General features: G+C 40.1%; 1 protein-coding gene across 26 annotated transcripts in view; it reads left to right on the plus strand.

Moving 5' to 3' along the window:
• Positions 1 to 24409, plus strand: part of sox6 (SRY-box transcription factor 6) — a 147454-nt gene that overhangs the window by 34315 nt on the left and 88730 nt on the right. For 16 of the 26 annotated variants that reach the window (XM_084404590.1, XM_084404586.1, XM_084404576.1 and 13 more), the window contains 2 exons: positions 15842 to 16088; positions 20010 to 20220. In XM_084404590.1, the coding sequence (XP_084260716.1) occupies positions 15849 to 16088; positions 20010 to 20220 (451 nt within the window). In that variant the 5' untranslated portion in view covers positions 15842 to 15848. Of the gene's footprint in view, positions 1 to 9786; positions 10249 to 15841; positions 16089 to 20009; positions 20221 to 24409 lie in introns of those variants that run through there. The other 10 variants (XM_084404583.1, XM_084404584.1, XM_084404579.1 and 7 more) reach the window with 5 other exon arrangements.

Genomic DNA, 24409 nt, shown 5'->3' on the forward strand with positions numbered 1-24409 from the left:
CAGTTAGCGACACCTTATTGCTTCCTCACTAATCCTTCAAGATGTTCAAACCCTTACCATGAAGCACCCAATTTTAGTTCATCCTAAAGATTACATTTTCCCTTCATTCTTTTTCTGAGTAATCATGTGATTAAACTGAAGTAAATGTAGAATTGCATGCTCCTAATGCACTTCCTGCCACATTGGAAGGTAATGTGTGATTGGTGGAGAGAGATTTTGCAAATGAGCAGTAACATACAAGGAAGCCAATGCAGATGATACTGTGATCCCCGAGAGATCAGAAATGACTCAAAAACTTTTTATGTCATAGCATGAAATCTGACAAGAGAAAATGACTTTCTAGTAATGGTTTCTAGTTTGTAATCATTTGTGTACTGTACGAATTGTATGAATAGTCAGAGTCAGACTCTCCCAACCAATCCGGTTTCAAATGTGTTCAATATAGTCATCTTGAAATTTCGAATAAATTCTATCAGGTGCTGAGAATTTGTTTCTGAGCAATACTCACACACGCATAATATTTTATTAAAGAAGTTATTTGCATTTTTTCATTGACAGTGAAAACAGAGAAACGTGAAGGCCCTGTTTTCATTTAATTTTTAAAAGCAGCAGAATGGAATTATTTATTTTTCATTGACAGGCATAATGGACAGTGACATTTATTTCTTTGATCACATCAAATAATTGATAGCTGGGAAGTTTTGCCTATGGGTGGGAATGAGTGAGTGAGGGAAAATGTAGAGAGAGAGAGAGAGAGACAGAGAGAGATGTCTCCAGCAGTTCTAGGCTAATCCCAGAGGAGAGGACCTCCTCCTCCATCTCTGCCATTATTTGATGTAATGAAAGGAGAAAGTGTGTAACAGCTAGATTGTTAATTAATTTACTCTAACAAGATGAAGATAAATGAAGCACACTGAAGGTTGACTAGGCAAAGGGGGCCCACTTAGCATTCCCTCTCCCCTCAGCCTCTGCTCGCGCAAACAAAGATCCGTTCTCACACTAGTCAGCACATGATTCAAATGACTAACTGCCTTCATCACTCTCAAAAACTCGTTTCAGATTTTACTCAAACTTTCAGGCCCATACTGACCTAGATTTGAAAGACGAAAAAAAGAAGCAGCTGAAAATAAAATCTCTTAAGTTTTTAATGTGCTGTGATTTAATCGGATTCCAGCACTTCTGGACTGTCGCTCATTCGCCATGCATGCTGATGATTAATTGATATTATTTTCTATGGTTAGTTATTTTGTTTATAGCTATCAGTCACTTCATTGACAAGTTTGAGTTTGGCTTATGAGCCTTATTTTTGTGACAGCTGGGCTGGAAATTTTTAACCTAGGCCCATGTATTGCTTTATTGTAGAATAGATCAGAATGGCAGGGTCATTTTTTTTATTGAAACTAAGATACACAGAGATAATTCTGTGTAAACATGGGCTCATATCTTCATGGTTCTAGCACAAGGAGACAACCTAAAGCCCCCTTTGCCCAAAAGATGTTCTTTAGTGGCCCAGCCCCATTTAATAAATGAATAGTGGTGGTCTAATGCGGATTGGTGGTTAAGCGGTGAGAGAAAGAGAAAGAGGCCCAGACACACAAAAAAAGAGAAAAGCCAGACAGTTGTCTTCATCCAAGCCCTTTTTTCAGTGTTCTATCAAGGACCTTCTTTGCCAGACAATTCAGCATGGGCCCCGCATGGCAGAGCAGACCAATCACCGTGGCACCCATTCTCTGCTCCTTTATTTTTCAAGTCACCAACAATAGCTTGTTGATTGTGTGGACAACACCAGCACAATTACCTTCTCTGTTATGGTGGCCGAATGGCGTTTTAAAGTCCGCTCTTCCATAATAGAATCATTATTGTTATTCTTGTAGCAGGGCCTCAGGAGAAGGAATAGCTGCTCCCGGTATGTCATTATTTTGCAAATGTTCGATTAGCTCAACATGAACTGTGCGGCAAGAATCACAGCTAATTAGACAGAGGGAGCTTCGCCGCTGGCCCCTCCAGCTCCTGAGTTAAAAGGTACCACTTGATGGGCCAATAATATAAAGAAAGGTGGTAAAAAGAGGGATTAGAGCTGTTGCCGTAGTAACTCCAGCTTCCATCTGCGAGACGAACAATGAACTTGTGTTCCTCCACCACCTTTGATTGAAAAATAGAAGTGAAAGAGCTAGCGCTCTGAAAGGACAAGACCCTTTTTAACAACAAAGTGGAATTCTGGCCTAATAGGCTCTTTGGTAAAAGTTGTTTGGTAAGACTAGGGAAGGATAGAGGAGACGAGAGGTCGTCATGTAATCCAAGGACACCAAATGTCGGTGTCTCCCCGAACAATAGCAGTTTGTTTTGGGTGTTACGTTCGTTCGGCGCCGTCATGGGTGCGGGACCTGCAGATTGGCTCCTTTCGACACTTCTTGAATGGAGATGGAGAGGGAGGAACAGAGGGAAGCGATGCAGTTTAGCAAGCAGGAACAAAAGTGCTGCACGGCCAAAACCTACTTGTTCCTAACTGACTCTGAATAAACAGAGACTAGATTTACGCCTAAAATCTGGAAGAAAATAACTTCTCCAATTAGAAGGAGCAGTCAGATGTTGTTTGGACGTCCTCCAGTCATTCCCATCATTATTCCCAGTGCAGTGGTGTAGAGAGGGAGGGAGGGCAGAGGAGAGAACAGGTTTCTGCATGGCTCTGTGTGTTCCTGGCACTTTGTTCGCCTGATAACAGCGGCCTTAGTAGTTTTCCTGCCTGCAAATAACTGTTTCCCTCCTCTTTCTATATTTACAGTAATTGTCCAACATAAGTAGGGGCGTATCTACAAATAATATTTTTCCGACATCCCTCATTTGTAGTAGTCGATCAGAATTTGAATGCTGTCATATCATCCCACATTTTCGAGTGTGACTTATACTAAAGTAAATTTATACAATAAAAGTTTCTGTAAGAATATATAACAAATATATATCATATTAATGTTACTTTATTTGCACATTCATCTTTCCAGACTGTTTGTCCGTCCTTCAAAAAACATTTGTCATGCAAGCGAACAAAGAACCGTTAGAGCTTTTTGTCAGGGACAATATGTTTATGATCTACAATCTCTGTCCCTCTGTGTCCCTCTTTCATTTTATATCCCCTATTAGCAGTGGAATATGTCTGCTCACATTAACCTAATTTATGGTCAGGGCCACCGTAACAGCAGCACAGGTTAATGAATTTGGCATTACTGAGTAACTGTTATTGAGGGCTGAGGAGGAGCCTAGCAGATGGGAGAGATTGTAAAGCTCTCTGCTTTGCATGACGACGGTTGAAAGACGGATAGGAAAGGAAATGATGTGAACACATGATGAACCCCATCACCCACCTGCACAATTGTGTGAACCGCTTGTTTCATCAGATCATCATTTGTAAATCATGCACTGTACTGAGCCTGACTCAGCTAAATTCTAAATGGATTTTTTATATGATTACCTTATCAGTTTGGCATGTAAAACAGTTCTTAGTTAAGCCACCCTAGAATACAAGTGCCTTGACAATAGACTCTCAATTTGCATCTCCTTTTTCATTTTATCTATATGCCTTTTTTAACACATACAGATAAATCCTTTTTTTAACACCCACATCAAAATCAATATAAGTATAAACTATATTAAAATGTTAAAAATGTACAATTTATGTTACACTATATATTTATTGTATTAGATTTTTTTTTTCTAAAATTAACACACGGTTTCAGCAAAAGTCTCCATTGAATTACTATTATTATTATTTTAAAGAGAGAATCGATAACATTTTCTTTTTACTTAACCCAGTATTGTGCACTCACATTAATAGACATCTTCTAAAGTGGACATACTTGAGTTTGAGTTTGCCTCATGTTTTTGGCTCACAATAATATTTTGTGACATGCCAAATGGTTCATGATTGTCCTTTACATCGTTCAACACAATGAGTCTTAACAAAACTGCTCTGTGATGACTCACTGGTCCTTGAGCTTGTCTTCCAGCCATTTCACCCCCCCCCCCCCCCCTCCCTCTCTCCCTCTCTCCCTCTCTCCCTCTCTCCCTCCATCAGAATCTTTTATTCCTCTCCTCTGCTTTCAATGCACAAGTACTTCCGCCCTTTCTGCCTCAACACAGTTGTGCATGGCTCACCAACCCTTTCAATTTAGATTTCAATTATCATGTTAGTTTTGTGATTAGATTGTGTCCTCCAGGAATCAAACCTCACTTTCTCTCTCTCTCTCTTCCTCTCTGCAATCAGATTGGATCTGATGAATTGCAGCTGTAATTACGGAAGTTATTGAATATGCAGATCGCTGATGACTAGCAGTGTATCTGTTCATAGTGCATTAACTCTAACTGTATCAAACGAGAGGCTTGTTCAAGACCCACTCAAGTAATGAGAGAGGGCCAGTGGATGCCATTAGCCAGAAATAATAGCACGCTTGAAAGGGGCGAACAATGTGATCCCATTATGGTGCCTTTGTTTTATTCCCTGAGTTTATGCCTGTGTGTGTGTGTGTGTGTGTGCTATAAGATGGAGTTTTCTGGCTCAGTTTCAGGCCAGGTCAGCTGATGAAGCATTGACCAGCGGTTTTACTGTAAACATACAATGAGGTCTCTGCTGGGAGGTTATAAATTGCTCAGCATGAGGTATTTTCCCCAGCTCGCTCTGACTGGCCTTTTTAAAGGGACCATGATGCAAACTCGGAGACTGATAGGTGGTAGTTGGATGGGGAAGGGTGTCACGGTTTAGAGAGAGAGAGAGAGAATAAAGTAAGTGCTTGAACATTGATGAAGCTGCTCTCTGTCTCCAAACCTTGGCCTCTGGGTCCACTACATAATCACTCACACACACAAACACACCTCCTCTCGCCCTGCGTATGTCAAGCTGCTCTCCCAACAGTTTAATAGCAAGGGTGCTACAGAGCGCTGTAATCTACACTTGACTCCTGAGCTCATAATGTGACATACCACATTACACAGAAACTCAGAGACAGACAGATGCTCCCTAACTGGCCAAGAGATACTCAGTGTTAAAAGTAGACGGCCCAGTGAAGTGGTAGCATTAAATTACCTAACCTGTCAGTCACAAACTTTTTTCTAACTTTTTTTTCCTTAAGCCAAGAACAGTTAGAGCTGCTGAAGGGATAGTTCACCCAAAAATTTCAATTCTGTCATTTACTCGCTCTCATTTAATTCTAAACCTGCATGATTTTCTTTTTTTCTGTGGAACACAAAAGACAACGTTTTGAAGGATGTTCACGCTGTTTTTTTTTTTTATAATAGTTTTCTTTTTCATAAATTCATGAAGACTTTCAATGAATAACAACCCCAAAATGATGATTTGTTCCTTACTATTGTTAAGTTTGATCAAAAATACAGTAATGTTTTGAAATATTACAATTTGAAATATCCATTTTATGTTTTAATGCTTTAAAATATAATTTATTTCTGTAATGACAAAACTGATTTTTCAGCTGTCATTAGTCTAGTCTTCAGTCATCCAGTGTCACATGATCCTTCAGAAATCATTCTAATATATTGATTTGCTGCAACCCAAAACTCTTCTTATCAATGTTCGAAAACAGTTTTTTTTTTTTTTAACACTGAAAACAGCCACACAGGGAGTGGTTACATCAAGAAACAGTTATGGTGCTTTGAATACATGTATGCCTCTAGCACAACAACATTATAGTAAAATAAGCTAAACCAGCACTCACACTAAAATGTAAGAATACAGTTTGTGAGCCGTCTATACAGTTCTCCCCAGAAATGACTCCTGGTGGGAAGTACACGTACACACACTAGCTGCATGCTTAAATTGTATGTAGCTAAATGGCCCACTCTTAAATATTTACCCTAAAACTGTCTCCATTTGCTGTGGAGGTGACATCAGAACAAAACAGAAGGAGCATCTGCCGGCATTATGCTTTCATAACGCTGCATAAAATGTGTTGTTTGTCGCCTTTAAAATGCAGCACTTTTATGAATAATGCAGCTCTCGATTTCAAGAGGAAACACTTAGAAGATGGATTCATAAAAAATAAATCCCCAAGTTAGTTTTTTCCTCTATGATCATAAGAGGAACAGTTAGAAAGTTAAGTGCCGCCACAGTAAATGAAACGAGCTCATCAACACAATGCTAAATTGTTAGCCGCAGCACTAGTGAGATAAAAGGCATTCTCTCTGTTTCTTTGTAATTGCTGAATTATGGGGTCTGTTTAAGCTCTAATTAGTGTTCATTTCAGGAGTTTCCAGTCTTAAATGTGTATTAATGTAATGACAGAGGACGTGTTTGTTTTTAGGCGTCTAAGTGGAGAGGCTTAATACAGGCTAGCTAAATTAGCACATCCATTCTGACAAGTACTCTAATAACCGCTGCGGATTAACTTATGACCCTGTTTGGGAGCACAAAGCTTCATGTCCACTGTTGCTCCGGTGGACCAAACTCGCTGTAGTTAAGACTCCAAGAGGCTTTGGCGCCTGAACTGCTGGCCGCTGCCGCCTGGTTCCGTGTATATTATTAGGTTAATAGGATTTCACTTGTTTACACCAACTGTTAGCTTAACTCGAGGTCAAAGAGGTGGCTTAAACTTGTGTAATTGGCTTATTAAGAAGGATCAAGTAGCATTGTAGTGAGGGGTTAAAACACACACAGACACAGTCAGGGTGCCATGGGACGTGCGTTGAGCACAGACTAGCTGCGTGCTCGCTGTTTTTTTAGTCTCTGATAACGCGCGGATTGCGAAAGATGACCTTTGTCAGTGGCTAGCTATTGTTTGCCGATTGGTTGCACACTCCGCAGGCTGTGAAAGACACATCTGCTGCCTTGCACGCAGAAACTGAGAGGGATAAAGGGGAGGAGGAGGGGAGGGGAGGGAAGACCTGTGCCACACGTCCCACACTGCCACAATACCTATCCGCTTATCAAATATTTGTCTGGCCTTCGCTACCTATTTACTTTCCCTCTGTTTGCTTTGCTTATTCAAGTCTTTCTGTGCCAGATACAATGTTACCAAAGACTAGATGCTACAGTCTCTTTTTTTTTGTCCGGGGTCATTCACCTCCTTGCTGTCAGAGGGCACATGGACATTTTCTTTTGTTTTATAGTTTGCTTTCAATTTTCTCTTTCTCTCAGCCTTTTTCTGACTGAAAAACGCATCATACACCACCACACTCTCGTTCATAAATACGTTAGCGATCCGGGTTGCTCTTTGCTTCGATGACAAACAGAAGTGGTGTTAATTTGCTCACTGCTCACTCACTCTTCCCACAAACCCTCTGCTGAATGGCCCAGCTCAAAATGTGTATTTGTTTAATATGTTTTTGATTGATTCAGGGCTGATGATCCATACAGTCAGTATTGAGAACACACACACACACACACACACATTCTGGAGCACAAAAGGCCTCTTTGTGTTGCTGGCAGGCAGGGCTTGTGAATTCGGGGAGTGGGGTTGAGATTACTCGATTATTTCATACAGGGGCCCAGGCAAATCACACAGCCCGGTCCCCGCCGCACAGAGTGGGATGGCTGTGGCGACGACGAACCACAACAGAGGCTGAGCCCGAACCCAAAAGCGGTGGACAGCAGCCAGAGACAGATACAACCCACCCCGTCACACACTTGCGGTTTTTTAAAAGAAAGCAATTTAGTTAATGATTTCATTCTGAAAGCCTGTCATGATGCATGTGTCTTTCCATGCCAGGAAAAGGAGAGCAGGGTGGAAAGAAGGAAAGAAAGAGAGACGAAGGTGTTAGTCAACATGACTACACTTAAGTTCTAACTGCTTGCGGCTGCTGCACGGATCGTGTTACAGAATGGAGCAGACCGATGTAATGCTACTTACAACTTGCTGAGGAAGCCCGTCACAGACCGTAGAGTTTCTTTCTTTTTTTTTCTTTTTTTTTTTTTAGCTAGACTCCAGTCAGATATTTTTCCAGCTTGTTGAGAACATTTTTAAGACACTACTGTGCTGTTTCATCTGAAACGGGAGTGTGCGAGTTGGTCAGACTTACGGTTTAATAGTAGACGGGTGAGACATTTTCTGTATCAGTCAGCGGCTAATCCAGTAATGTGCCTGCTTTCTGGCCTGGGTACAAATCTACTGCACATTTTTCTGTTCAACCATGCTTGTCAACTCCCGGTTTTATTAGTCCGTGGTGCAGCATGTTTCGTATTCACTTTAACGCTTTTTCCCTGTGCCGCTTCATCTTAGCATTGCTAAAACATCAACCCTTCATGTACTCTCTGACTCAGATTTTCGTGGCAATTACACAGATCGATGGACGGACTCTCCCTCTCACCCTCTCTGTTCTCTCTGTTCTCTCTCTCTCTCTCTCTCTCTCTCTCGCTCTTTTTTGTATCGGCTGTCAGTCATGTTGGTAACTTCTAACCACCTCCTGACAGACATGAGTGCCAACCATTCGTTTAGCAGGGGTTTTTATTCAGCCGCCTTCGTCTGACCTGTCACTGTGGCCACACACTGTTGCCCATGCTTTCATTTGAACAGGGGCGAATGAATTAGTTTCAGAGGTTTAAATCAGCAATCAATGTCACTTGCCCCAACATAATAAGGCTTAATCATAGATCTTCAAGATGTGTCCTGGCTCTATATGATAATTCAGGAGAGAGAACATTGGAAAGCATAAGAAACAAGGGCAGTTTAGGTCACAGCATAAAAAATAAAACATAAAGATAAAAGCATGTGGAAGAGTTAGGGATGGGACTAGTGATAATTAAGGAGCTGTTGTCCACCCTGAATAGCACAGCATCGAAGGTAATTTCCTTAGTTTTCTTGCTCCACAGAAATCCCATTTATGAGATGAGAATGAAAGGGAACAAAACTGCTATTCTTTTCATTAGACGCTGCAAATTTTCCAATTTGGTTGACTAGCGACTGGTGCAAAAAAAAAAAATCCTATTTTTGGAAAAGAAAGGAATTAAGGGGACAGTGGCTGGAAAAAGCAGGGCACTGTGTGCCGGCATTCCAGATGTCCAAACGGCAGTTGTACCAGCCCAAGTTTTTCTGGGCACGGGGTGCCAATGATGACCTCATGCGCTCCAGGCTGAAGACTGTAGGCATACAGTTCTCGCTGACATGGGCTTGAATAGCCCTCAGCCTTTCATGTGTCCATTCATTCTCTCCAGTCCTCTGGCGGCAAAATTACTCCCTCATAATTAGCCATTGTCCCCGTTTTTTGGCTAGTATGGAAAAAAGTTTTTTTTGGCTAGTCACTTTTGTGTAATCCCCCGTTTTGCCCTTTTTTTCCCTCCACTGTCTATATCTTTAGCATTAACACTTCATTCGGTCTCTGTCTTCTGTCCTCGTCACAGTGGACTGTGGGAGATTTTACACTCGATTTGTTGACTCCTTTGCTATAAAGTCAGCCGCTCTGAAGAAAAGTATCTTTATAAATGACAGAGAGGACCTGTCCTTGAATGGTGCTTTGTTTACTGTTTTTCCAAAAAGGGGCCCCCACTATATTTCATCTGTCAGAGTTGCTTTTCTTTCCCCCAACAATGCTTGATTGTTTCCACACAAAAAAAGAAGAAGAGAGGGACAGAGAGAGTAAGAGAGAGAGAGAGACAAACAGAAAAAAAAAACAAAAAAAAAAACAGGTTCAACAGACAGGAGAATTCTGTATTATATTTTCCTGCCAAATTCCGATCTCTGTTTTCCTTCCCCTGCACTCACAAAGGGCTCATAACTTACTGTCAACTGTGAGGGAAACCACAAAGCTCCACTGTTGCTCAGCAAATAGGCTGTGTTGCTTGATGGCTTCAGTGGCTGTAAAGTTTGCTTAACTGCAGCACTGACACCAGGCACTTTGGGAACTGCTGCCCCGTAAGGCCCCGAGCGAGGGACGAAGAGAGACAGAAAAGACGGCGAGCTGCTTTTCTTGTGTCTCGGAATCGTCTCCGGCCGTGCAGGAACTGAAAGAGACACGCGTGCGAGTGAGACTGTGTGTGTGTGTGTGTGTGTGTGTGTGTAAGCGGAGGAGCTTAACAGCTGCTCTGCCGGTGGCTCCGTTCATGTGCGAGAGCGTACTCCGTTCAGCTTGCCGTCGGATGTGTTCTGACAAGACGTGCCGTGGCTGGGACGAACGGCCTGTCTGTGCTCGAGTGTTTTTGTGTGTGTTTGTGTGTGCCAGAATTTGAGGAAGTGTTATGCCATCCAGCTCTGAAGTGGTGTGTGAAGAACAGAGAAGGACAGGAGCGGCCAAACAGGCTGAGGGAGACAGTATGTGAGTGTACACACCTGATGCACGCTAATTCACACACACATCTCACGTTCACAGTGAGGACAGTGACAGGGTGCTTGAGCTAATGATCAAAGAATATTTTTCCCTCACAATTCTCTTTCTTTTTGTTGAATAATTATTACACAGGCTATGCTTAAAATTCAGAGTGCACTTTTAGAAAATACTTACTTGGTACTTCTTGTAAATTGAAATGTGTTGTATTTTAAGTTGAATATGGAGCAACAGTGTAAAGACAGTAAAGGAGTGAGTGATGTGTGGTGAAGGAGCTGTCATAGTTGACTTTAAGGGTTGTAAGGTTAACATTTATGAGGTACATAAAAAAAATATTTAAAAAATCAGCTTTTAAAAGTGCTTTCTCAGATTATTAGAGGTGTCTTAGTTTCACTATTTCCATAAGTGTTACACACTCCCATCCGATAAATAAAATGTATAATTTATTTCTTCAATAATAATAATAATAATAATCATTATTATTATTATTGAAATATTATATTATTCATAAATATTTGAAATGTATTTTTATGTAATTATTATATTTGTATTTGTATTCATGTGTATGTATATATATATGTATGTATATATGTATATATATTACTATTATTACAGATTATTTATTTATTTGTTTACATGTTTGATGGTTTTAAAAGTGATTTATTAAATTTTATTCTTATTTATTCAATGATAATTATAACAATAAATAATAATAATAATAAAACAATTCTAAATAATACTTATGTATAATAATTCTAAATAATACTTTATTTAGATGTTTGTTTACTTATAAATCAATAAATAATGCCATAAGATGAGATATCAAATTAGATTAAGAATAAATGCTTGTTTTCTATTGATATTTCTACTCAGTAACACTTTCTGATCAGAAGCCCTTGTTCAGAGAAGCAACGTTCTTTCCTTCTGTCCTGATGATTGTTCATGGATCGCTAGACTGCTCCGGTACAATGGAAGGTGATAATTTGAAGGTGCTAAACAGCTACAGCAGGGATGATAATTTTCCAGCCCAGGTTTCACAGGTGACAGAGGGATGATTATAGGAGGTGAGGACCTTGAGAGTCTGTGCTGTCACCTGTGTGATCTGCTGTCAGAGAGACACTCACACAAAGACACATATGCAAACTCATGCCACTGTATGTCTCGCACTCCTGTTCTCACTCCCTGTGGGAAACCAGTTCATGTGTGCGTATTCGTGACAGAAATCTCTGCAGTCATTTTTAGTATTAATGAGAGAGAGTATTATCTTCATTTTATGTATACTAAGTAACAAAGTATCGATGACTTAGTAATTGAACACTCACCGGACTTTATGGCTGCAGCAGCTGCTGTTGTTAAAAAAAAAAAAGAGAGATAAACGTAAATCAGTATTACTCAGAAATTTGTCAGGGTGTATTTACCAGTGGCAAGTTTTTTTTTTTTTTTTTTTTTTTACTTGTTTTGTTGGTGTTGTCTGATCATTTACTACTCACTGTTTACACTCAAGAGACCAACACAATTATCATTAAAACATATTATTATAATCCTCACTGCAGGAATACTACACAATACACAGTTGCTCTTTTTTTTTTTTTTTTTTTACAATTTCCTTTCAGATGCAAACACTTCCTATTACACTTTGAATAACTGCATTGGAGTGTTCTGTTTTAGATTTCTGTTTAGCCTTTTAAAATCTCATAAGTAAAGTTTTTTTTAAAGGCACCATTTTACATTCCTGTAACTTTCTCTGCCCTACCTTTACATTTCTTATTAGCCTGTGTTTTGAAAGCGTGTGTGCGTATGCTCAAGCATGAACGTACACACGTGTGCTTGGTCGTGCGCGCGTGTGTGTGTGTGTGTCGTTACCCGTGGAAACTTGAAGCCCTGTCATAAAGCAGCTTTTGCCATTTTTCTGCTCACCCATCGTTACTTCCTTCAACAATGGCCCTCTTGTTTTACCCCCTTTTATTTGATTATTTCTCTTCATATAGGTCTGGGTGGTGGTGCCGGAGCGAAAAGCGGCCTTCTAATATTTCCTTTCAGGAGTGGCTGGTGATTTAGGGGGTCTGCTAAGGCCTGTGGTTTTGAGGGGGTGTGGGGTGTCCGAGGGGAAGGGGGCAGCAGTGACACCATAGCTCAGGAGTTACTTATCGCCATTGTCTATAAAAGGGCAACAGAAAGACACGGCAGAGACAGAAGAGCGGGGGGCTTCTAACGATTGAGAGGGGCGAAAGCGGATATCCCAAAACACATGGCCCCCAGTCATGAGACCCCCTGAGGAACACCAGCGCGGGGTGTCTTCTAATGCCACTAACCAATTAAACAGAGGTCAGTGCGTGATGATACGTTAGCAGCGGCAACAATTCATGAGTCGAAGCATTCCAGGCTACATGAGAACTCATGCCGAGAACTTAACTCCTAATCCTCATAAACGTATCGCAATATTGTCAGCTATATATGGGGCCTTTCTCTCTCCCTCGGACTGCGAAAAGACAAGCTGTGCTGCCCTATACTTATTGATTGGTTTGGTTTGTTAGCTGTCCATTGTTATTGTGTAATCAGGCCTGAGAGGGAGAGGGCTGACAGGAATTCATATGAGGCCACTCTGGCTTAGCTGATATATTCTCTGCTTAATATGCACAAAGGCCAACGGATCGGACTTATTTACTGAAGAAACAGATTGAATTATTAATAAGAATAAAGGGAAGCGCTGCGGTTGCTCACAGGACTGTTCCATGGGTGTTTCTCTCAACGTAAAACACCATTTAATTTGATGAAATACGAAGGCGTCGGGGCTATTTCCCCTCCTCCGTCATACACCACATACTGATTTTTGTTTTATGGGTCTTAGGGAGAAATTAAATGATTTTGAAGTGCGCTTAAAGGAAAAACCCTTCTAGGAATCAGGCCTTTATTCCAGCTAAATGGCGGCCACATTGTTCCATTCTCAGCCGTGGGTGCAGATTAGCCGGGTGGATGTGAGTGGGGTGGGGGGTGTTATGGTTGGGAGGGAATGGGGGGCAAAACTCATGAACCCCAGCACTCACGGGCTGAGCTGCCCTCCCAGCTCTCCTAATGAATTATTAACTCCAACTGACAAATACTGTTACGGGGCCTTGGCTCAGATCTGTTGCGTTTTCGAGTAAAATTGCTGTAGACACATGTTACAGGAGGATGGAGTCAGCCCCTCTCTCGCTCTCTCTCTCTCTCTCTCTCTCTCTCTCTCTCTCTCTCTCTCTCTCTCTCTCTCACTATCATGCCTCAGCAGTTTGACTGATGGCTAGAGACTGGAGGGAAAGGCCTGAGAGACTGAATATTTTAGAGGTAAAATAATACCACTTGATTTACTGTGTAATACAAAAGAAGTGCTTTGTTTCGCTCGCAGTCCATTGAAGATGAAGGTGGGGGTTGTTGTGCTAGAAGCTCCGGCTCTTTGGATCCATGAATAAAAAATCTCTCTCTCTCTCTCTCTCTCTCTCTCTCTCCCTCGCTTTCTCTTCCTCTAGCCGTTGCGCGCCCCTTTCGCATGCCGTTCGGCGCTCTGAACTTTGCTCTTAAATTTGATTTTCAATTAACGCTCTACAATTTAAGAGATCACTTTCTGTTTGATATAATTACAGGAAACAATTTATTGGCTGATTAAAATTGAGGCCTTGGTCTCGCTAAAGAAAATAGGGGTGCGGAGCGGTCTGGGTCTCTGGTGCCTTCCTCTGCGCTAACTAACAGACTTAGCTTGTTTGCACAGCTGCGCTATCCCGCTTGATTAACTTCCATTGACTTCCATTGTCCACTTCTGTTGGCTTCCGCAGAGCTCATCCAAGACTTTGCGGATGTGTATGTATTATTTTTATATATATTTCTTTGGTAAGCATAACACAATTAATATTACTGCAGCTAGCATGAAACAATAGTAGCTTGAGGCTTTTTTTTTTAAGCTCACTTACCGAACTGTATTAAACAATTCATATTGAGAGTGTGAGGCTTAAGTGCTCAGCCATGTGTGCAAATTGATGGCACATCTTCAAATGAAGTAGTCATACTTTAAAGGGCCTGAGAGCAATTGGGCCTGACAGCCCGTTGCAACCCACACATCCCTCATGCGCCGGAGTGCACGGCCGCCGCACGCACATGAACAGATTAACTCACAGTTTGGTGTTAAAATAATCTCTCCCGGTGTCAAATTTGTTTTCGTCCCACGATGAGCCACATGCTGGAAAACTTGGCAGGGCTGGAGATGGAGTTCTGGAGACACCTTGGGCTTCCTTCATTACCCAACCTGCCTCTCTCTCATCTCTCTGCAGTCTCAGTGGGCAGTGGAAGGACATTAGCTCACCTGCAGCCCTTGACCTAGAACGCCCATGCCCTTTGTCCATGCTAATGTGGCTAGCTGCAGCGCTTTCAACTTCCATAGCCTTTCGTAGACTCTGGACATTTCAGACTCAAAACAATAATGCTCATCACTGTGGTCAGCAGTCGTGTGTATGTCATTGTTCATGATGGGTGCTGGCTGTCTAGTGTAAATTACTATCTCTGAGTGGACAATTTAAAGGCCAGTAGAAAAGTTGTGTGCTGGCTGATTCTCAACTCATTAGATCTGTTGGAGTCTTTTGATTAAGTATTTAGATCGAGTGTTTAATTCAATTAGCAGTTTAAGTATTCGTTTCCTTAGCAGTAGTAGAGTGATTTTATTAACTGTCATAAAAACACAAATGACCATTTTATTTTATTTTATTTTATTTTATTTTATTTTATTTTATTTTATTTTATTTTATTTTATTTTATTTTATTTTATTTTATTTTATTTTATTTTATTTTATTTTATTTTATTTTATTTTATTTTATTTTATTTTATTTTAGCACTGAAAATCAAGTTTGTGGGATTAAAGAAACTTGGTTGAGTTTTATTCTATATGACATGATGACTTTTGTTTGAAACAAATGCATTTACCAACCCTATTTTGTGAAATGGGAAATTTGCTATAAATCTTAAAAGTTACCTCCCATCTGCCACAGCAGCCTACTTGCATTAATTCCTAAGTACAATTGCAAAAGCAGAATAGCACAATTACAACAAAATGAAGGAAAATGGCACATTTATAGACTCAATCTGAATGTAATGACCAAATTCCCGTTAAGTGTCAGCGTCCCAGCGTCACCGCTCTTTTTGTGGTTGGTGGCAGGGTTAGTGCTTTAATGAGAGCGTGTTATATGGTATGGTAACCCTCTTAGTGCGGTAATCAGCCATGGGGCGGGGGGATCGGGCCTGCCTCAGGCAGCTCTCCAGCCGTAGCTCAGCACGTCCATTTACATTAAACAAAGGATTAAGAGGGACCCCAGTGCACGCCGTATTCCCCGCACTAAGCCCAGAGCCATTGATAGGATCTCCCCAGCAATGATACCGGTTCAATCGTGGGGTTAGATGTGGCGCGGAGGCTCAGAACGGCTGCCAACTTCACATATGTGATGTGAGAGCACTCGTAGAGAATGAAAGCCGAGCTCCAGCATTTCCTGTCTGACATTTGCGAGACGTTGTTGCATTGGAAGTTTGAATATGTTTTCTGACACTTTTCCTCTGCTCTTCTCTCAGCAGAATCATGTCTTCAAAGCAAGCCACTTCTCCATTTGCCTCGACCCCTGACGGAGGTGAGGATGGATTGAATCAGGAGCGCATGTCCTGGGAGAAGGAAGAGAACTCTGAGTCTCTAGTCGCCCCTCAGCTGCCCCTGCACAATCTGCTCCACAACAAACCTCCCCTGGAGGAGCTTCAGCCAATCAGCAGCAGCGTGCCGCCCGAATCTGACTGGGAGAGCCTGATGTCGGCCCAGCAGCGCATGGTGAGTGCCACTGCCAGAGTTTCATAGCTCATTTGCGTGTGCTAACACAGGCTACGTGTGTTTTTTATTTTCTAATGAGGTGTAGATGAAAGATTGCATTATTAAAGATAGTTGGCAGGAGTCAAAGAGTGACAACCGTCTGGTCGAGGTTATTCGTCTAGAACTCTCTGGATATTTTCCGTTTACGACACAATCGTGCAACATTAACACAACATCAATGTCATGGAGTAAACCTCCAGATGTATCCCACATCTATTCTCTCAAAACAAACACACACACACACACACACACACACCCTCTGTACTCCTGCAGAGAGGAATCCTCAACCCAAGGACACAGCTAGAAGGGAGCAGGCCTCTCTGGAACACTTGAATGAAGACTTAAGACTTTGCGATTTGCCAAGGACTCTGCTTTGAAGTCTAAGTCCCCCACAAGCGCCTGGAGATCCCTCACACTGTAAAAGTGCAGGAGAACCACGTATTGAATTGCATTTCATGTCAGAGCGATTTTATGAATCTATAAATAGAGAGACAATGAGAAAGCGGATGAGGAGTGGGAATTTGAGGGAGTTGAGGGAGCCCCCCCTTCCTCCGTGGTGGTCTCTCTAGACCAAGAGGCATAGAGCCCAGACCTGAAACTGACAGCCACTTATTGTTCGATGCTTGTAAAAGGGAATTCTCTATAAACCTTCCCTCTGCTGCGGCTGCTTGCCCAGAGCTAGGATGACTCTGACCAGCCCTCGGGCTCTGGACTCCCCTGGCCCAGCAGCATCCAGACGCCAAACCCCACTTTAATTAGCCTAAAAATTCAGCTGTCATGAGAGGATTTTTGCCTTTTTCTTTAGTTAAAGTTTGCATTCCATTGGTGGCAACGCCACAGCATAAAATGTATGTTAGGGACAACAGGATGCACTTTTGCACCCATAGGAAAGAAAAATGAGAAATGAGATCCCTTTTTTAACTCAAATATTTCTCCCTAGAAAGCGATGACTAAATAGAGGTCAAATGGAGACTTTTCTTATCTGAATAGCTTTTCAGATTTTTCTCATGAAAAGAATTGCATCCCTCTCCTGTAGAAGTTCAGAAGAGACCTCCACAATGTCTTAATCTATGATCAGATGTGCCAAAATATCAAAAGTCAAAGATTTCAATATGAACTTGAACATTTCTAATCAATCTTCTATCTAATTCTATCTAATAAAATTCATCTCTGTCTCCTTTTTTTCTAAAGGAAAGAAGACTATAATATAATATAATATAATATAATATAATATAATATAATATAATATAATATAATATAATATAATATAATATAATATAATATAATATAATATAATATAATAATGGTTGTCTTCACCTCTTCATCACATGTAAATCCAGAAGACTTCAACACTGCTCAGGTGGTGTTGTTTCCTAATTGGATTACAGAGAGCTTTTGTGATTGGTGTAATTAGAAGAGCATTTCAAAGAATTGTTACCGCACTGCTGTGGTTGGATATGCACGGGATTATCTCTCAGTTTCCTCTTGATATAATGAGGGAAAGCATATGAAAAGTTAATTGTGCTCATTTGATGTTCAAGTGCAGCTGCTTGTGTTTGATTTGCTGTGAGCGGTGCTCTTGCGCTCGCTTGTCTTCACATGAGCAGGACGTCCTGTTGTTGAGTGAGTTTTTTCTTCTTCAGTGGGGTTGTAGTTTGTTTTAACTCTCACCTGATAAAAACTTCACTGAACTGTGGATAGAAGCATCTGTAAATGTAATGTGAAGTACGTATGTGCAAACTTGACTTGAATTTGACATTCTTTTTAGTGTAGTGTAGAGAATGGCATTGAATAAGAGATAAAAAGGGTAAAGATATACGAACTACGAATTATATTATGTATACACGAGAATGGCAGCATTTATAATGAGTTTTGGAGGTTGGCAGTAATTAAATACTGATCCAGAGTATAAAATGAAAGACAGAGAGTTGTCTCTGCTATTGGTGTTATTGGGTTCATTAAAATTACATTATTGTTAAATTATCACAATTTCAAATAACTATTTTATTTTAATATATTTTAATGTATTGTTTAATATATTTTATGTAATTTATTCCTGTGATGGCAAAGCTGAATTTTCAGCATCATCTCTTATTATTATCAATATCGAATTTTTTTGTGGGAAATAAACCATGTTAAAAAAAAAATTCAGGACAAATTGATGAATAGAAAGTTCAAAAGAACAGCATTTTTGCTTAAAAAATATTATAAATGTATTTGCTGTCACTTTTGATCAATTTAATGCATCCTAGCTGAATAAAAAAAAAAATTACTGACCCAAAAATTCTGATACTGAATACTGAACCACAGCATATTCGTATAAATTTAGATAAAAAATTGAGAGACAAAAGAGTACGAGTATATCTTTTTTTTCAGTTTGGTCATTGAAGAATTTGATGAGATATGTTTGAGTTCATATTGGTATCGCTGACTTTTGATTGTAGACTTTAATATCAAAAGTCTCCATTTAATCTTGTTGTCTTGTATAAAACATTGAGATATTTTATATTTCATCTGTAAATTTGACTTCATGTGTGTGTTAGCAGAACCCTCAGTCTGTGCCAGCTGATTTATGTGATCTCATTCGTGTACCGCTGCCACATAATCACACTGCCTTAATGCCCGTCTGTGCCCTGCTCTCCAAACATACACCTGCCAGTTTTCCTCTCATTGATGGAACAATCCTATGCCCAAATTCTTCTCACAGGACTCTCCACTAACTCCACTCACTAATGTGCTTTTGCACTTTATTATTTACAGTCACTCAGTAGTGTTTAGGATTTAGGATCAGACAAACAGATCGCTTCTCCCTTTCGCTCTGTTTTCCCTCTCTGTGTTCTCGCTCGGGGAACACTGAACTATCAGCTGCAGACAGAAGCTCAGTTAACCACTAAACCACACACAGGTGGGACCGCAAAACAACAGCAGTTTGAGACGGGGCCCAGATTTACGATGGCCTGGAGGGTTCCGTGCGGAACAGTCGGCTGCTCGAGAACCAACAAATTACACTGTGCTCGAGCTCGGATCAAACACGCACTCGTAACCTTTGCAAAGGAATTACAGTGATGACTATTGTGCAGAGAAAAGAGTTGTTAAACACCATTCATCTACACTAATCTAAGCTTTTAATTGTCTTAAGCACAAAGTCAGGAAATTAACAAATGCACTACTTAAAAAGCCATTGCTGTCTTAGAAAAGCATCAAAGACAGAATGAAGTTTTTGCCAGAATATGGGAAGTTGATAAATCACAATGAAACACGAGTTGCGTGGTGATGCTCCAGAGTGGTGCCTTCGAAAATATGGTGTAAAATATAATAATAAATGCATCACTACCACAGTGAAGCATGGTCTTCCTGATGGACTTCAGGCTCATGTGTTGGCCTGGCCCAGATTTGAACCCTATAATGGATATTTGGTCTCACATTAAACTCAATTGAACTGGGAGACATTTTTCAACTGTTTGAAGCCATTAACATGGATTAAAACAACATTGACTATTCTTCCTGTAAAAAGCTGTCTGCAAGTTGAGGAAGGCTATCCCATGCTAACTTACTTTATCTTCACTATTTGTGCAGTTCTTGCTAATTTCCTGACCATTGATTTGAGATTAAAGTGGTTAAGACCAGTAAAAGACCACTGAATATTTAACCATTTTAGGCTTGGCCCCCTTTCTAGTAGTGTACTCTGTAATCATTTAAAGTGTCCTAAACTCACTATCTCTAATATAAATAGTATGTCTTCAGCATTTTCTTCATTTTCAAACCAATTATTACATTTTAAATGCGATCATATTGCTATCTTTTTTTTGTACTTTGACATTTAATGTCTATTTTGGCATAAAGTAAAAATCTTCTCTCAAACTCTTTTGTGTTTTCCTGCAGGAATCGGACAGCAATAAAGTATGTTCCTTATACTCCTTCCGGAATAACTCTACCTCTCCACACAAACCAGAGGAGGGGGCCAGGGAGCGCGGCGACCTGCTGAGCAGCTCAGCCTTCGGAACGCCAGAGCGCCGCAAAGGAAGCCTGGCCGATGTGGTGGACACACTGAAACAGAAGAAACTAGAGGAGATGACAAAGACAGAACATGACGGTACAGAAGGTTTCAGCTTGTTTGTGTGTTTGGATTTAGGAATATACGTGTATGTGAGCAAATGTTTTTTCCTCTTAGCGAGAAGCGTTTTTTGGCGTGCATCGATCTCCTCAGTCACTCTGTTTTCCTCGTTCGCCTGTCCTCCTGTATGCTCTATTCTTTCTCATTCAACACAATCTGTCTCTTTTCTCCCGCTGTACACGCACACACACACACACACACCATCGTTTAATCAGGGAGGACTGACGTGGCTATGTTTTCCAGTTTGTTCTGAACCGAGTCCAGTGTGACAAAGAGTGGGTGGCACTACCCCTCAGCTTAAGTGTGGTCTCTGGGCGATGCCAAACCAAACTCTCAGACCATAAAACACACGCCACGACCTGACGCCAGGAACATTACCTTTTTATTCTTCAGTACAGACGACAGCATTCATGCCGCAAAATTCATCTACAGACCAACTCAAATAGCTCCAAGAACACTTTTTTTCTTCCATGTGTTTAGGGCCCAGAAGTATCCACGGATTTGACAATTAAATTTGAAAGATATAAAATACATATGTATTGTGTAATCATTTTATTATATGAAGGATATAGTGAAGGATTTATGCATTTGGGTAGGTTTAAGTTGTAGCTTCTGCAGCAAGTTGTTCGGTAAAAGTCAAAATCCAGTCCTATGACTAAAAGGAGAATCAAGTTAATTGAGAATTTCTTTTTATTGTTTTATTTTATTTTTTTAATTAATGAATAGTTTGATGCAGATCATGCCGCAGTGGAGAGAGTCCTCTGGGAATAAGACCGAAAAGCAAATACTGGAAAGAGTTGCTGAAACGGTTCCTCTCCTCATAATTAGTGTAAAGCAGAAACCTATACAATCAAATTACACACACACACACACACACACACACACACACACACACACACACACACACACACACACACACACACACACACACACACACACACACACACACAGTATTGCTCCTTGGGGAGATACTAGTCTCATTTAAGCATCTGGGGAACTCTTAGCCCGAACACTTGATCAGAGGAATAAATTAGGCCATAATTCAGTTAAAAGTACTTTTTTTTCTCCCTTTCTGTGAAGGTCTTCATATTAATTAAACGTATTTGTTTATGGTCGGTTTCATTATTGCCAAGGGTTAGAAAAATATTTTGAATAAGAAAATAGGACAAATTAAATAAATCAGAGTGAGAGGCTGTCAGTCATGAATATTTTCATATTCATAATTGATATAGAAAATGATGACAAGCCATCCATTATCATAAAGGGGCTTCATTTTGTGGGACGGTGCAATGAAATAATTTAACTGCAATCTAAATTTATGTGAACTGATTTAAGAATTTTTTTTTTTCTGTAAAAATATTTCCACCTATAATTTGCCTGTCTGTCAATTAAGGTGCCGTATTAAACAAAACGCAGTTTTGGAAATAGTATTTAAAGTGACTTGCTATATAACCTGTATAATATTTTGATGCATTTTTTTTTCTTACCTCTCCTGCAATCTCCAGCTTAATGGTATCCAGAGGTAGTGTGAAGGGCTGGTGTTCTCATAGGTTGCTCCTGTTTTTTCTAGTAAGGTATTTTTAAGATGCGCTCTCAGCCCTCTGAGTTCTAGGGTGCTATGCTAATGAGCCCCAGCTGGTATGGCCGGTTGCTGCTGTAATTTAAATGGTCAAGTGCAGCTCGTAATCCTGAAGGCCCGTATGTTTAGTGCAGGCAGAAGAGGGTGCTTCACTTCTAGTGTACAGCTGTGTTAATCTGCCCTTAATAATGGAGACAGAGCCGACCTCATGTCTCCACACCTCACGCCACAATCTCCCCCTTTGCACAGAAATTGGTTCCTGAACTTGAGAGACACAAGAGGCATGCAGAGTTCAACACGTTAGTGCTGAGATGCTGAAATGGAGCGGTTCTGCGTCCTTGAGGACGTCTCAGTTTGGTGCAGCTGTAAGGGGAATCTTCATGCCCGCAGAACCTCAAATGTCAGGATTAACCCCTTGCGTGACTCCAGAAGCAATTTAGAGAGACATGTGTTGTCTTAACGACAAAGCATGTCGTTATGTTATGTGAGGCAAAGAATGGACAAGCTAAAAATATTGCTCATCTCAGCCTGTTATTAAGGGAACAACTGTAACCTTTCATTAGCTTACCCTGCTTAAGGTGCGGTCACACTAGAACTGTGCCCGAAATCATCTACTGTGTTTGATAGACAATTGATATAGTAAGTCAACCGATTATTGTTCTCTTACTGTTTTTAAATACTGCACATTTGGACATATTACCCATTTGATGTAGTCCATTTTGCATAATATATAGTAGCGGGGTAGGCTTTAACCTCACAACGAATATGTGCAACAGGAAATGAATAAACGCTTTTTTTCAAAATAAAACCATAAATTATAAATATCAATAACAAGTAATAAAAAGTAAACAAGTAATCTCCTTAACTTTGGTGTAACATTGCCAACCAAGCAATCTTAAATTTGAAGGTCAAAGTTAACAAACTTGCAGTAGCAGAAAATAAAACTACCGGTGTTTCCATTCTTTTGTTTGAACACTGTTAAATAAAAAAAAAACCTTGGCTCTCGTGATTGCTTTTGGTCTTAAGCTTTTCTTCTTTGGGAATGGCATTGTGTAGGCAGCACAATTTGATTGATTTTTGATTTCAGTCAAGGAGAGATAGATTCAGACATACTTGAAAGGTTGCATTTCATATAGACGCACACTGTACTTCATACCCGTCTTTACACACACTTAATTGAATGTGCACCAGGGCCCTAGAAGTCAACCGCTCTCAAATTCAATCAGACCTATTAGAACCATACCGCAAGTCAGTGAAACCGGACTGTCATCTCCATCTCTCCTCTCACTAACAATCCTTAAAGTGCCTTAAGTGCTTGTGACCGCTCTAATGAATGAAAATATCCTGCCTAGAGGACTGCATTAAGCTGAATAGTCACCTTCGCTGTAAAAGTGCCACATGAACCTCCTCATCCACAGAGGTCTTTGGAATTTCTGTAATTGGTATTGTAAAACATTATTTATAGAGAGCTCTCGGATGGTGCTTTTTCATTGTTTATAATCCTTAAAGAGGAAAAAAATCTAAATATAAAGAAAGAAAAATAAACTGGACAGGAGGAAAAGTGTCCATTATTCAAGATGACCTTGTCTGATATTCACAAGCAATTAAGGCCCTTTTTATGAAATGTACTTAAGTAATGATCGTTGATATATGAATCCTCTGCTGTAAGGTTGTTTTCATTGTTGCTGTTATGTGGAATTTTTTTCGACGGTTTTATGAACACTCCTTTTTTAGTGGAGTGATTCTTCAACCTCCATTTCAATGAACTGCTCTTACCCTTATTCAACCTTGAATTGATTTGTTTGCGGTTTAACGCTCCAAATATCTGATTTTTAGCAGCATGTTTAGACACTGCTAATTCTCTCTTGCCAACTTAATTTATCTTACTTACTTAATCTTTATTTTATTTTATTTTATTTTATTTTATTTTATTTTATTTTATTTTATTTTATTTTATTTTATTTTATTTTATTTTATTTTATTTTATTTTTTGGCAAAATATTACAGCATTTTGAAAACATCCATGTAATCGGCCATGACAAAAATCATTCTTGGCCTATCTGTAGTGGACAGAATTTTAATATCGGCACATCCTAAGTTTTCTTTTTACTTTAACATTCCCACATCACTTTGTAGCAGACAGAAAGATAGAAGCATCCACACCTAGTCAAGAAGGCATTCTGCCTACTGCTCTAGTTTGGGCACCAGTGAACCACTGGCTCTGCCAACTTAGTCAGCAGTCTTGTATTGGCAGGATTGGCCATGGCTGCTGGTAATAGCTTGTTTGCTGCTAATCCACACTTAGAGCCCTGTTCGTCTGAATGCCAGAATTACATTTTGCAGGCAGTTCAGTGGCAGGAGTTCAGATTGGTGTCTGAAAAATAGACCATCCACAGCCTGTCATTCCTCTATGACATCCTGTCAGTGTGCACCTCTTCTGCTGAAGACCACACACGCTGTTATGCAGGCAACTTATTTTTTCTTATTTATAAAATAAAATAAAATAAAATAAAATAAAATAAAATAAAATAAAATAAAATAAAATAAAATAAAATAAAATAAAATAAAGATTAAGTAAGTAAGATAAAT

This window comes from Rutilus rutilus, assembly GCF_951802725.1.
Source record: "Rutilus rutilus genome assembly, chromosome: 3".
NCBI lineage: Eukaryota > Metazoa > Chordata > Actinopteri > Cypriniformes > Leuciscidae > Rutilus > Rutilus rutilus.